The sequence below is a fragment of the Rattus rattus genome, chromosome 11 (genome assembly GCF_011064425.1).
Source record: "Rattus rattus isolate New Zealand chromosome 11, Rrattus_CSIRO_v1, whole genome shotgun sequence".
Classification (NCBI taxonomy): Eukaryota; Metazoa; Chordata; class Mammalia; order Rodentia; family Muridae; genus Rattus; species Rattus rattus.
In genome coordinates, this window is record NC_046164.1 from 75,332,744 (window position 1) to 75,347,351 (window position 14,608).

At 47.3% G+C, this 14,608-nt stretch overlaps 1 protein-coding gene and 1 non-coding gene across 2 annotated transcripts; one reads left to right on the plus strand and one right to left on the minus strand.

Annotated features, from left to right (window-relative positions):
- The first annotated feature begins 8,700 nt into the window (after positions 1-8,700).
- On the plus strand, positions 8,701-12,203 carry Ppia (peptidylprolyl isomerase A). The gene is made up of 5 exons (XM_032916245.1): positions 8,701-8,892; positions 10,711-10,741; positions 10,842-10,930; positions 11,493-11,665; positions 11,864-12,203. Exons 1-5 carry the CDS (start codon positions 8,824-8,826, stop codon positions 11,994-11,996), a joined length of 495 nt encoding a protein of 164 aa, XP_032772136.1. The 5' UTR covers positions 8,701-8,823; the 3' UTR covers positions 11,997-12,203.
- A 1,724-nt stretch (positions 12,204-13,927) lies between these two features.
- Positions 13,928-14,114, minus strand: LOC116912963. The gene has a single exon (XR_004389530.1).
- Positions 14,115-14,608: the final 494 nt, after the last annotated feature.

Consider the following 14,608-nt stretch of genomic DNA (forward strand, 5'->3'; position numbering starts at 1 on the left):
TTAAGAGCACTTGGGGGGGTTGGGGATTTAGCTCAGCGGTAGAGCGCTTGCCTAGCAAGCGCAAGGCCCTGGGTTCGATCCCCAGCTCCGAAAAAAAGAAAAGAAAAAAAAAAGAGCACTTGGCTGTTTCTCTAGAGGGCTTGTGTTTGATTCCCAAAATACATAGGGGAGCTCACAACCATTTATAATTCCAGTTCCAGGGATCCATCCAAAGCCCTCCCTCTTTTGGCCTCCTTGGCCACCAGGTATACATGTGGAGTATAGACAAGCAAAACATACAAAGAGGCAGAGGTCATCCTGGTCCACATACAGGACAGCTAGGGAAAGACACAAAGACCCTGTCTCAGTAAGTGGAGCTTTCAAGTCCTTACTAGCTTTATACCTAAAGGTATACCTAAAGAAATATGCCAGGTTCAAAGAGAGCTCAAAGATTAAGGCAGAGAAAGTGGGGGCTGGGGGTTGGTAAGGGAGCTGGAGAGACAGCTAAGGAGTTCAGTGAGCCTACAGCTCTGCATGGGTCCCAAGTTTGGTTCCCAGCACCCACATTAAGTAGTTCACTTGGGTTTATTTGTTTCAGTTTTTTCCGAGACAAGGTTTCTCTGTGTAGCCCTGGCTGTCCTGGAATTTGCTCTGTAGACCAGGCTGGCCTCAAACTCAAGAGCTCTGCCTCCTGAGTGCTGGGATCTAAAGCACGCACAACCACCCAGCTATAACCAGGCATTCACTCCAAGGGCTCCCATGCCACCTTCTGCCTTTTGCAGGCACTGCACACAGGTGCCCGCACACAATGCACATAAACAAATCCTTAAGAAAGTTTCTTGGCCAGCAAATGTAATAAATCTTTAGGTAAACTGACTAGGAAAACAAGTGGGACGTGAGGAGCGACGTGTGTGGCTCAGATACCCCAGGCTCTCTCCCCAGCACCACAGACAGGCAGGAGAGAAGGGAGAGGGAAAAAAGGAAGAAGGGAGAAAGAAAATGCTCATGCCAATCACATGGGAATAAGATGCTAGCAATAGGAATAACTGTTAAGGAATCAGGTGACAAAGTGGACCAATTGCCACGTAGAAACACAGATGACCAAGACCAAGCCTATAGGACCTAAACCCTCAGCAGCCCACAGGAAAGCAGTGGACTTAGTCATCAGAAGCCTTCCCTTGCTTCCAGAAAAGCCCAGTGTCATATGTTGAATTTATGACAAGAAAGAGGGGCCGCTGGGTCTCCTGAGACTTCAGACCCTTACAGAGGAGTGTAATGGTGCTGGGCTTTTCTATGCCCGCCCTTTCTCTGAATGACAAGGAGACCTGGTATATTTATAAGCTTCTGGGCACTGTAGCTCTGCTGATCCTGAGCTATTCTAACCTGACAATGCTGGCCTGGCCTACCTCCCAGCCACCTCTCAGCCACATGGCCTTACCTATCATCTCGGTTTCTCTCTGGCCTTCTTTTTTTTTTTTTTTTTTTGGTTCTTTTTTTGGAGCTGGGGACCCGAACCCATCTCTCTGGCCTTCTTAATTCCTATCTCAATGGCAGCTCCCCTCTTTCTACCTGAGACCCTTTCTCTCTCAAGGCACAGAAAGATCGCCATATCCTCTCAGCTTATGCCCAATTACTGGGTGACCAGCTCTGCACTGACCAATCAGAAGATGGAGAACAATGTCCTACCAACTACTGAGCCAGCAGAGGCTCCATGATACGGCAATACCAAGTCCAGACGGCACCCACATTTCCGGGTACAGAAATCAACATTTAAATGCACAGTGCACAAAAACATTCCCCAACAAGAGGGACCTCTTCAGTGAGCATGGTGGGCTGGACACCTTTCCCATTGCCACCATTCCTCCCAGATGCAGCCCTCTCTGTCCCCAAACTTTCTAGGTCTTCTTGGTTCTAAGAAGTCAAGACTTCAGCACCATGTTTGTTAGAACCATTTCACATTCTGTCTTCCCCTGAACCCTGCTGCTAATTTACCTTTGTCTCAAAGGTTATTGGTCACTTGCCCTGTGGTTTGCTTTTGTTTTAACTGTCATAAAGAACACACAAGGGGCTGGAGAGATGGCTCAGCGGTTAAGAGCACTGGCTACTCTTCCAGAGGTCCTGAGTTCAATTCCCAGCAACCACATGGTGGCTCACGACCATCTGTAATGAGATCTGATGCCCTCTTCTGGTGTGTCTGAAGACAGCTACAGTGTACTCATATATAAAAACAAAAAACAAAACAAATAAATTAAATCTTTAAAAAAATAATAAAGAACACACAGAAGTGATATGCTGTTGAGGTTTGATGGGTGCACTTTGGTGTGCCTGCTGGCCCAGACCGCAGAGGTGCCTGTGACCCCTACATCTGTCCAGCTTTGAACTTTATGTGAGTAAATCTTAGGGTTTCCACCTCTTTGTTAATTGACTTTGTTTTGAGACAGGTTCTCTCTGTGTAACCGTGGCTGTCCTGGAATTCACTCTGTAGACAAAACTGACCTCGAACTCACAGATCCTCTGGCCTCTGCTTCCCAAGTTGCTGGGACTAAAGGTGAAAGGCCTAAGAGAATGAGCCCCCTTCCCCCACCCCTTCCACACCTCACTTCTACCCTGACTGGGCATTCCCCTGCTGAAAGTTTTCATTGCGTATTAGCTCGAACTTTTTGGGGAACAATTTGAGCCAGCTTAGGAAGGGAAGAACCCAAAATAGTATATTCCAAGATCAGCCAGGCCTCAGACACAGCTGGGTGGGGGTGGGGAGGCTCACGTCTCCCTGCAAGCTTTCTCTCAGCCAGCTGCTTCTGTGCAGCTGTGCCTGCCGTGCCTCAGCCCAGTTCTCAGCCACCCCACACAAAGGGCCTAATAATGGCTGTGCCTTCTGTGGCCAGCGATGGCTCCAGTTGGTTCCCATGTGGGCCCACCTACAACTAGGCTGAGGTAGAGAACCGCTTTTCCCAGATTCTAGCCTCCTTTGGCTTCATCTAACCCACAGTCCTGAGGGGAAGCTTCTAGCCCTACAACACATGGGACTGTCTGCAGCCTGGACTCACTCTGTGAAGGGCCTTTACTAGTCCTGATCACAGATGACCAAGTAAATGTAAGGTCAGCTTTTTTTTCTTTTTCTTTTTTCTTTTCTTTACCTCCCACCCCTTTCTTTCTTCCTTCCTTTTTTTTTTTTTTTTTTTTTTTTTTGTTCGTTCTTTTTTTCGGAGCTGGGGACCGAACCCAGGGCCTTGCGCTTGCTAGGTAAGCGCTCTACCACCTTCCTTTCTTTCTTTAGGCCAGGGTCTCACTATGTAGCCCTGGCTCACGGGGAACTTGCTATAAAGACCATGCTGGTGATGAACTCAGAGATTGGTCTCTTTTGCCTCTTGAATGATGAGATGCCACCATGCCCAGCCCCAAAGACTTTATTTTCAAAAGGCGTCACTTTTTTTTTTTTTTTTTTTTTTTCGGAGCTGGGGGCCGAACCCAGGGCCTTGTGCTTGCTGGGCAAGTGCTCTACCACTGAGCTAAATCCCCAACCCCAAAAGGCGCCACTTTTACAAAACTAAAAAAATAAATAAATAAAGTACAGGTACCTATATGACCTTGAGACTTGGCAACAGTCACCATTTCACCTTGTGACTGTGTATCTCAGCTCTTTCAGTGTATCTGTATTTTTGTGCTTTACCTGTTACCAACCTAGGAAAGTTGGTTGCAGATGTCTTTACATACTTTAGAAAGCATCCTAGAAAATACAAATGTTCTCATGTGGGTCGGACAGATGGCTCATCGAGTAAAAGGGCTCGCTCACACCTGACTTTGACCCCAGAATCTGCAGAGAAAGGAGAGAACCAGTCCACAAAGTTGTCCTCTGACCTCTACATGTGTGTTCCATGTGTGTAGCACTTATGCCCCACACATCATACCCACAACTCAAACACCCAACATATTCTTTTACATATTCTTTTAGAAAAGGTTCTCATGTAGTCCTGCTGTCCAGCCTAGGATACTCCCAGATGTGAATATTTGCAAGTTCAGAGGAGGAAGTGTTTGCTAGTCTGCTGTACTAGGATTGGTGACTTATCAGACTCAGCAGGGAGTCTGGGGGGGGTTGCCCTGATCAAATTAACCTTGTGGCCATGTCTACATGGAATTCTCTTAATGCTGGTGTGGGCCCACTGTGGGCTGTACCATCTCTGGGCAATAGGCCTTGAGCTATAGAAGGCTATTTGACCATGGGCCAGTAAGCAGTATCCTCCAGTGATTCCTGCCTAAGCTCCTGCCCTGTTTTTCCTCAATCGTGGATGTGGTGGTTTGAATACACTTGGCCCAGGGAGTGGTAGGAGGTGTGGCCAGGTTGGAGGAAATGTGTCACTGTGTGGGGTGGGCTTTAAGATCCTCATCCTAGTGTCAGGAAGCCAGACTTGTCCTAGCAGCCTTGAGGTGAAGATGTAGAACTCTCAGCTTTCCCTGCACCATGCCTTCCTGGTTGCCGCCATGTTCCCACCTTGATGATAATGGACTGAACCTCTGAACCTGTAAGCCAGCACCAATTAAATGTTCTCCTTACAGAGTTGTTGGGGATTTAGCTCAGTGGTAAAGCGCTTGCCTAGCAAGCACAAGGCCCTGGGTTCAGTCCTCAGCTCCGGGGGGGGGGGGTTGCCTTGGTCATGGTATCTGTTTACAGCAGTAAAACCTAAGACAATGAACTCTTTCCCTCCTTCAAGTTGTTTTTGGTCACAGTGTTTTATCACAGTAACAGAAAGCAAACCAGAAAACCCAGTGTTGAAGACTGGGGCTCAGTGTTCTTGTGCCACTAGCAAGCATACAAGGCTGGGCTTGGACACTGTGGGTGTGTCCAAGGCTGGAGGTTGCATTCCCAGTAGGTATATGGTGATGGCAAATTCTGGTTGTGCCCTGGCTGTGAGGCCTCTAGTCCTTGTTTGTTCTTTAAGCTTATGTCTCTTGTTCTTCCAATGCATCATCAGTTATTAGCAAGCTTTCCAATAAATCGATTTAGCTAGAGTTGGTTCTATTGATTGTAACGGGCAGAGAAACCTCACTTTGAAAATGGACATTTGGCTGGGTGTTGTGATCCATGCCTTTGATCCCAGCACTTGGGAGACAGAGGCAGGCCAGCCTGGTCTACAGAGCGAGTTCTAGGATGGCCAGTGATACACAGGAAAACCCTATTGAGTGTGTGTGTGTGTGGGGGGGGGGAGCGGATATGTGTATTTTAGTACCGGCCATCCCATAATAGTCGGTATGAAATTTGCCTCCTATTAAACCTTGTACATTGGCCACATAACTTTTAGCCATGGTCAGGACAGCTATGCTCTCTGGAAGAAGTGAGGTTCCAGGTCTACCCCAACATTTCTTCTGGAATCAGCTGTGTAGTGTGGATAAATGGGCAGAATCTAGAGGATGCAGGCCTCAGACCCAGGGCAGCTACATCAGGGGTGTTCTCGGAGGACAAGATGCCAAAGAACATCTGTAAGTGCTGTGCTTGGGTGCTGCCCCCTAGGGGACCTAAGCAGCATTGCAAGCTACACAGACAGCACAGACAGCGGCAACCTGCCCTTGGAACAGCCACATCCAGGTAGACGCTCTGCTGTCCCTGTCCTGAAACAGCAGCTGGAGGCAAAGGACTGAGCTAAGGCTTCTGAAGCAGTGCTGTCCATTCCAACCGACCCAATGCTTTGTAAAAGCATTAGAGAGAGCCTATGTCCCAATCACTCCAGAAGAGAGAGCATCTCCTTCCCAGTATGTTATATGCCAGACCCCCAATCCTGAGGTTGGGAGTGAGACCAGTTCCACCTGGAACTTATTTGTTGCAGGAACTCCCAGTGAACGAGCTATGATGCTATGTTGTTGTCCACTAGAAACAGGCTAAGATCCTTTGGGAAGAGGTGGTAGCACTTACCAGTAATCCCAGCTCCCAGAAAGCTCAGAAGGATTACCACGACCTGAAGGCCAGCCTGGGCTACATAGGGAGATCTAATCCAGCCACTATATAGCAAGACCCTGCCCTCCTTCACCCCAAAAAGTAGAGGCTAGAGACTGAAAGGTAGCCCTGTCTGGACAACTGTGTACCGTTTCATCTGGCAAGCTGCTAGTATATGGGGTCAAGTCCATCCAGTGTGCACGGACGGACATCTGGACCAGGCTATGAAATCTAGCTTTCAGTTATTTAAGGTCGACTTCTCTCTGGCTTGCCTTTCTCCCCTCCTCGTGGTAATAGCTGATCTGGAGCAATCAGCGTAGCCCCTGGGAGAATCCCATGACAGTTCTCCCAGGTCCTCTTGCTCTCACAACACATACGCCCTAGTACCTATGCCCTTGGGAAAAGGTTCAAATCCCCTGTTAGAGGCTTTTGTGAGCCTGTGCAGGGTTAGACATGTTGGCCAGTTCCCAGTAGTACTCACTGCTCTGCCTGGCTGGGTGTGGTTCAAGCTCCTCCCTTTCAAAGCTGAGCAAGTACTGAACAACTGAGAATACTCCGACTTCCATAAGCTTTCAAGAGAGAATAGTGAGTATTGCTCAAGACATGGAAAAATCAGAACCCTTATGAATTGGTGGGAGCCTGTTTTGATGTCAGTGGACGGTTTGCCTAGCATGCCTGGAGTCCTGGGTTCTAGTCCCAGCACTGTATAAACTGGGTATGGTGGTTCATATCTGTAATCCTAGCAAACAGATTTATCCATTTGTGTGGGCGGTACATTTACTTGTGTGTGTTCCCATTTATGTATTTACATTTATTTACTTATGTCTTTACATTTATTTACTTGTGTGTATATGTGTGAGTCTGGGCATATTGTATATAGCTTAAAGAAAACTTCTTTGCGAGTTGGATTTTTTTTTAACTTTTTTAAAAATTTTATTTATTTTATGTATATGAGTACACTGTAGCTGTCTTCAGACACACCAGAAGAGGGCATCGGATCCCATTACAGATGGTTGTGAGCCACCATGTGGTTGCTGGGAATTGAACTCAGGACCTCTGGAAGAGCAGTCAGTGCTCTTAGCTGCTGAGCCAGCTCTCCAGCCTGCAAGGTGGATTTTTAAAAAATATTTAGTGTGTGTGTGCGCGTGCGTGTGTGTGTGTGTGTATGTGTGTGTGTGTATGTGTGTGTGTGTATGTGTGCTCGTGTGTGTGTTTGTGTGTGTGCGTGTGTGCACGTGTGGAGGTCAGAGGACAACTTGTGGGAGACTGCCCTTTCCTTCTACCATGTGGGTCCCAGAGGTTAAACTCGTCATCAGACTTGTCCCCTCTGAAGGTCTCTCACGTGCATCTTGCTTTGAGGCAATGACTCTCTAGTGACTTCTGTCAGTCTCCCATCTCTGATTCCCAACCGTTAGAGTGCCGGGATCACAGATGTGACTCACTTCATCTGGCCTTTCACCCGGTTCCAGGGACTCGGACTGCAAGCCCTCTTACCTGCTAAGCCATCTTGCTGACTCAGTGGGGGGATAGGAGAACACATCAGCAATTATGTGTCTGATAAGAAATTAAACCAGAATATGTGAAGAACTCCTAAAACTCAACTATAACCCAAACAACCAGTTAATTAAAAAATGAAGGCAAGTGCTCTTAGCCATCCCTGTCTCGCCCTTATCCACTAGACTGACTCAGCTTTGCCTAACTGAGCCCCAGGCCTGGGCTCAGACTCCTCCCATAGGCCTGGCTTTTACACAGGTGCTGGGGATCCAAACGCAGGTCCTTAAGTTTGTACTGCAAGCACTTTATGTCTGAGACTGTTTTTCAGAAAAGCAGATCTAGACTCTGTAGTTGAACCGAACGTGCTTTTGGTCTGGTCCATCCAAATAAGGCATGGCCAGACCCACATTCCTGAGGTCCTGTGCCTAAGGCCTTACAGTTTGGAGCCAACTCCCGCAGACGCTATGGTGAAGGATCTCAGCACTGACTTTCCCATTCTCAGACTCTGTCTTTTTTTGAGGAAGGGCCTCACTTACAGCCCAGGCTGTGTGGAACTCAGCCTTCCGGTCTCAGTCTATCTGGGGTGAGATTTACAGGCGTGTGCCACCATGCTGGGAAGCATTTGTTTTGAGAGTACTCCTTAGGCCTCATGAGGAAACGAGAAGACCTTGGGGGATTGGGTGGTGAGAAAAGAAAAATTACAGGTAGACTCTGTAAACCAGGATTATGTTTAAATAGGTTCCTCCTGGAGAAAACACAAGATATATTTGGAAAGTAGGACATTTAAAAAGTATTTCATAATCTTTAAAATGAGGGGGCTGCTTGTGCCCGGTCCCCAGAGTTTAAGAAAACGGAGGCGCTCAAATGGACCTATCAGGAAGCGGTTGCCATTGCACAAAGCCGGTGTGGTTCCTGGATCTTGGCCCAGGGATGCTTGTTCGAGTTTCCGCAGCAAAGGCCGCGCCGCAGGACCCCGCCCGACCTTGAAGGGCCGCTCGACCTTGAGGTCCACGTTTGCCTCAGTTACTCCCTCTGTGCAATGGGAAGATACACAGTATCACTGGGTAAGGCCGGAGGCCCGGATGCGTACCTAAGGACAGCCAGATGGCGTGGCCACCCTCCATAACTGTCCTCCGACTCTTCCCACACGGACAGCGAAGCAACCATCCCTTAGGAGCCCGCGGGCGGGAACCTGCCTCTGCGCGCTACGGCGCACGCGCGCCTCGCTCCCCGCCCCACCCGCGTCTGCGCGCGCCCATAGGCCTGTCGCACCGTCACTCCGTCTGGGAAGCAGTTGTGATTGATCCAGGTCCAGGCGCGCGACTTGGTAGTGGGCGGGACCCGAACTGGGTATAAAAGAAGCCGCGGCGAGGCTCGTGCCGCTTTGCAGACGCCGCTGTCTCTTTTCGCCGCTTGCTGCAGACATGGTCAACCCCACCGTGTTCTTCGACATCACGGCTGATGGCGAGCCCTTGGGTCGCGTCTGCTTCGAGGTCGGGTGGGCAGGGGTGCTCCAGGGAGGGGTCCTGGGAGCGGTGGAGGGGGAGGCTCCCTCGGTCGTGGGCCGACCCTCCGGAGGAGCGAGCGCGGGCGGCGGCGCCATTTCCTGACGAGGGGCCATTTTGGGAGGCCGGCGAGGCGCGGGGAGGCTGGGCGGGCGGCGGACAAAGCCGGGCGGGGCGCGGCCGTTGGGGGGAGGGGGCTGCCCCCGCCCGCCTCGGCCTACCCGCAGGCGCACGTGGCTGCGTCCTGTGGGGCCCTGCGAGGCCGGGCGCACGTGCTCCGCGCCTCTCCCATCTCAGAGCCGTTGGGCCCCGCCCTGTTAAGCTGCGGCGCTGCAGCCCTGCGGGCCTCTTCCCCACCACCTTCCCCGAGCCGCTGCCTTTTAATCGGGGCTGGGCAGGAACTCTGCCTAAGGTCCAAGGACGAAGGTTCGGTGAAGCCGGTACGTGCTCGTTCGTCCGGTTAAATCCAATGGTTCCTACTAAAAATACAGTTTGGTAGCAGACTGGAGTGTAAATTGAGCATTTGGCCATTTGTTCTGAAGCAGCAACATTTGTTTAGGGAGGCCCCAAAATAACCCCGCGTCCCCCACCCCGGAGCGGAAACGAGAAAGGCCTGGCTTTTGCTGGTGCCCAAGGACCGCCTCCTGTCGCAGTGATGGCGCAGCGGGGGAGGCGCTTTGGAACCCCTCCCTATTACCCTCTGTGAAACAGGCATGTTATGACTGGCCACGCTGCAGTTTTGCATTGACCAAGCTGGATTGGGAGTCCAGTGGTTACCTACTTAATTAGTTCTGGAGGTGTTTAGTGGCTGCTTAAAGATCAGTTAGTAATTGAGAGTGTCCTAAGCAATTGTGTTTCTTTTACAAAATTAAATATCCTCGTTAACCTGACTATTAACCCTTAGGCCATAGTGAAATGTTACTTAGTGTCTATCCTGTCTAAATTGTTTCTCTAGAAGCTATCATTGAGTTTGATGCTTTTAACTCCAAAGCTAGATCGCCCATTGCCCACCGACCACAGTGCTGGGTACATAGTAGGTAGGCACCTAAAGAGAGCGCTAGGTTCTAATTAGCCAGCGTGTGTCTGTATTCAGAGCTAACAATTGACAAGTACTCTTGTGGAAACTTGGCCTAAGCTCAGTGCTGGGTAGGAGGTTAGTATCAGGTTAGCCAGAGCTTAATGGGAATGAGACAAGACCTACAGGTCCATCGGTGAGAATATAGGTGGAGCTGCCAAGAAAGGCTTTTAAGTCATACTTGCAATAAAAATGTGGGCTTGGAACGCTGTGAGGAAGGGAGTTTAAAGTGTTCAAATCCTCTATGATTAGGTTAGGAATCACTCACCTGATGCTTAAGGCAGTGTTGACAAGTTGAAGGTGGTAGCATTTTCATTGCTAGTGACTACAGTTTATTTACCTAGTCATGCATTGTATGCAGTGTTTTGAGAATTTTGATTTTGGGTTTCAAAAAAAATTTTGATTTTTGGGGCGGTTGTATACTTAGGAGGAGCCCAAAGTATTTGGAACTAGCTGTGGTATATTTAAAAAGGTCTTAAGAAGTATGTCACTATTTATGACTAGTTACTTATTCTTATTTATTGGTTCTCATGTTTCTCAACCCTGTAGGACCTTAAAGCTCATAGGAGTGATTCTTACTAGGAATTGAAAGTTATTTACCAAAGTAGTGCTCTGAGAATGAATTTATGACTTACAAATCCCTAAAGCAAAGGGCATTTAAGCATGAGACTATTCACTTATATATTAATATATAATATATATTGCTAATTAGCTGCTTTTTTTTGTTACAGCTGTTTGCAGACAAAGTTCCAAAGACAGCAGGTTGGTTTCATCATTTTCTAGATTTAACAAGTTTCATGGGTAAAGCTATTATAAAGAGAAAATATGTGAGTGTACTTCTTTTTTTTGTTGTTTTTAACAGAAAACTTTCGTGCTCTGAGCACTGGGGAGAAAGGATTTGGCTATAAGGGTTCCTCCTTTCACAGAATTATTCCAGGATTCATGTGCCAGGTATGAAATTGAAATTTTTTAGTTCCTTTAATTAAGCCAGAAGGTTACAATTAAACTTGACTTGAGCTAAGTGTAGCATTTATTTCCAGTTGCCTGTTTGTTTTTTTGTTTTTGTTTTTTTGTTTTTGTTTTCTATGTATGAACATAGCAGTACTTGTCAGTTCCTCTGAGCCTGGTGGCTGACCCTTACATTGTACAGGCCCCGGCACAGGTTAAGTTTCTTATCCACTTGCCTCTTCGTCCCATGTGCCGGGATTCCAAATGTGTTTAACATACCAACCGCCCTGTGAAACACCTACATAAGGATCCCAAAACTGAGGACGTGAGTCCTAGGGCACCTGTAAAACATTTGAGTGTGGTGACAACATGCTGTCAACCAGCCTTAGCTAAAGCTTTGAGCCCAGGCTAATGAGATTTGAAACAAAAGGTGGGTGTAAAAAAAAATTGCAGAATAATGTTGATATCCTGTGGCATATGTGTACACACAACAAAATTAGAAATGGCATACTTGCAGACTTTTCAGTTAGATTGTCAGAGTGACATTACTGTCTGATTTCTACAGGGTGGTGACTTCACACGCCATAATGGCACTGGTGGCAAGTCCATCTACGGAGAGAAATTTGAGGATGAGAACTTCATCCTGAAGCATACAGGTCCTGGCATCTTGTCCATGGCAAATGCTGGACCAAACACAAATGGTTCCCAGTTTTTTATCTGCACTGCCAAGACTGAGTGGTAAGAAAAAGTGAATGGATCTGTTGAAAGAGTACAGAGTCCTGATGAGGGACACTTGATGTTTCTTCAGTGTTCCTTTCATTCCATCCCTTAAGATAGTAGAAGTTGACAAGGAATAAGCATGCTGATTGTATCTGTGTTGGGTAACTTTTTATCTTCAGTGCGTGATCTGCTGATATTAGTGATGTTCTTCTACAGGCTGGATGGCAAGCATGTGGTCTTTGGGAAGGTGAAAGAAGGCATGAGCATTGTGGAAGCCATGGAGCGTTTTGGGTCCAGGAATGGCAAGACCAGCAAGAAGATCACCATCTCCGACTGTGGACAACTCTAATTTCTTTGACTTGCGGGCATTTTACCCATCAAACCATTCCTTCTGTAGCTCAGGAGAGCACCCCCACCCCATCTGCTCGCAATACCCTGTAATCTCTGCTCTCACTGAAGTTCTTTGGGTTCCATATTTTCCTCATTCCCCTTCAAAGTCTAGCAGGATTGCAAAGTTAAGTTTATGATTATGAATAAAAACTAAATGAGAAGTGTTTGTCCTTGTTTGTATTGGAGTTGATAGAGGTCTCTAAGCAACTGGTTAGGTTCCTTGGCTAGGACTACAGCACAACTCTAAGGTGTTTGTCTTCTCTAACCCAAGAGGTCTTAACTGCCACTGAGTATTTTGGAGAGGGGGTGGAAGGAAGATCAGGAGATCATTAAGTTTTTGCGGGGACTGCCACAAACCATCAGGATAAACCTCAGATTTGATTCTCCCAGAAGTGGCTAAAGGAGCAAAGTTTGAGTAGAATGGGAGACAGTTTATTGTGTGGTGGTAATGCATGCCTTTAATCCTAGCACCGAGGCAGGGGCAAGCAGATCTCTGACATGGAGGCCAGCCTGGTCAACAAAGCAAATTGCAGGATAGCCAGAGCTACACAGAACTTGGTCTCAAAAAAAAAAAAAAAAAAAAGACACCGTAGCTATCTTCACACCAGAAGAGGGCATCAGATCTCATTACAGATGGATGTGAAACCATGTGGTTGCTGGGAATTGAACCTGAGTTCCATGAGCCATCTCTCCAGCCCCCAAAACAACTAGGGATGCTTGTTCTGTTTGTTTTTTTTTTTTTTTTTCCTTCGGAGCTGGGGTTCGAACCCAGGGCCTTGTGCTTCCTAGGCAAGCGCTCTACCCCTGAGCTAAATCCCCAACCCCAGGGATGCTTGTTCTAATACAATCAGAAACAACTTCCTGAAGATGGAAACAGCCTCAAGCCAGATTGGGTAAAGGGCTTATTTTTCACCTGTAGGAAATACAAAGCATCAGGAGTTTCAGCTATGTGAGTTTCATACCTGCTTAACCTAATTGAGACTTAAATACAACCCAGAGCCTCACAAGGTCAATGTTCTACCTCTGAGCTATGGCCCCAGCCCCTCCAGAGGACTCCCAACCACCAGGTTCCACTCAGAACATTAATTGCCTTAATGTGGGACCCAGCCCCTGAAATTTTTCTCACATCACAAGTCACAATCAAAAGCTGACTCAGTACCGAGACTAGACTCAAATGTGAGGTTAAAGTGTTTGGCAGATCACTCACTAGAAGTGACAAACAGGGTCAGGGGCAGGCTCTCACTTTCTAGCTCAGCCTGGCTTGGAACTCACTAGGTGATACGGGCTGGCCTTAAGCTGGCAGCATCTCTGACAGCCATTCTCCAAAATGCTGGGATTACCAGTGTAAGCCTGGCTTGGAGAGGTTACCATTTATTCTTTCTGTGGAGCATGCAGTCTGAGGGGTAAAAACAACCTTTCACCTGATGGTTTTGACATGTTAAAAATGTTGGCCTGAATCAGTAACTTCCTCTTTGTAATGGCAAAAACCCTTCCTCCTATCGTTGTGACTTAGTATTCCTTCGTCCTTGTGTGTATATATGTTTTTTTAAAATTGGCTTTATTTTGTAAATATAAGTTTAAAAATTTAAGAGGCTGTGACAGGAAGAGTGCTACCAGTATAGCCTGAATTGCAGAGGGAGACCAACCTCAACAAAACAAAGCTGGGATGGATTATGCCTACAGTCTCAACACTCTGGAGGCAGAGGCAAGAGATCACAAATTTGAGGCGAGCCAGGTCTACATAGTAAATTCTAAGCTAGTCAGAACCATCAGGAGACCCTGTCTCAAAACAAATAGCCCAGACCAAATGAGAATCCAGCTATTTAAATGTTGCATAGTTTGTGCCCTAAAATTGTGTTGAAAAAAAATTTTTTTAATTATTACTTACAATTCTGTTTGCAGTATCATACATGACCACCAAACTGCCACTAAGATGTTCACACCTGTTAACTGCAAATTCTAACCCCAGGGAGGATGCTTCTCTGCAAATTTACTTTAGGTCAAGGTCGAGCTAAAGGTACAGGGCTGCACCACCTCGGGTGGGGTCAACCACACAAGGAGCCTTTCCCCAGACCATTTGTGTTGAAATTTAATCCCCATTGTGAAGTACTAAGAGGGCAGAAAAAAAAATACCCGGCTCTGGTTTTAAAGGTATGATTCTTTTGGTCTTCCTTTTTTGTAGTCTTCACTGACCTGGAACTTACTCACTTTGAACCCATAGCCTACCTCTCCTCCCAAGTACTGAGTGCTGGTGTCAAAGGGAGGCACAGCCACTAAGGGTCCAATCTTAAGAGCTGATGAATGTTAAGTAACAAGTTGGTAAGTGGATAAATAGCTGAGTCCTGGGGGCTGTATACCAAGGAGAGAGAACACGAGTCACCTGTACACAAGCATGTTCCTGATTTGTACCCCTTTGATCTTTTGCCAGCAAGGAGGCTACTGCCACTTGTGACCCTTGACCTTGAACCAGAACCCTGAGCTAATAAGCCTGTGTGTAGTCTTCCATACTTTTACAGTGAGTTTACTGTGCCATAGGTTTTGTTTCTTCTGGGATTTTTTTTCCTGTAAGGC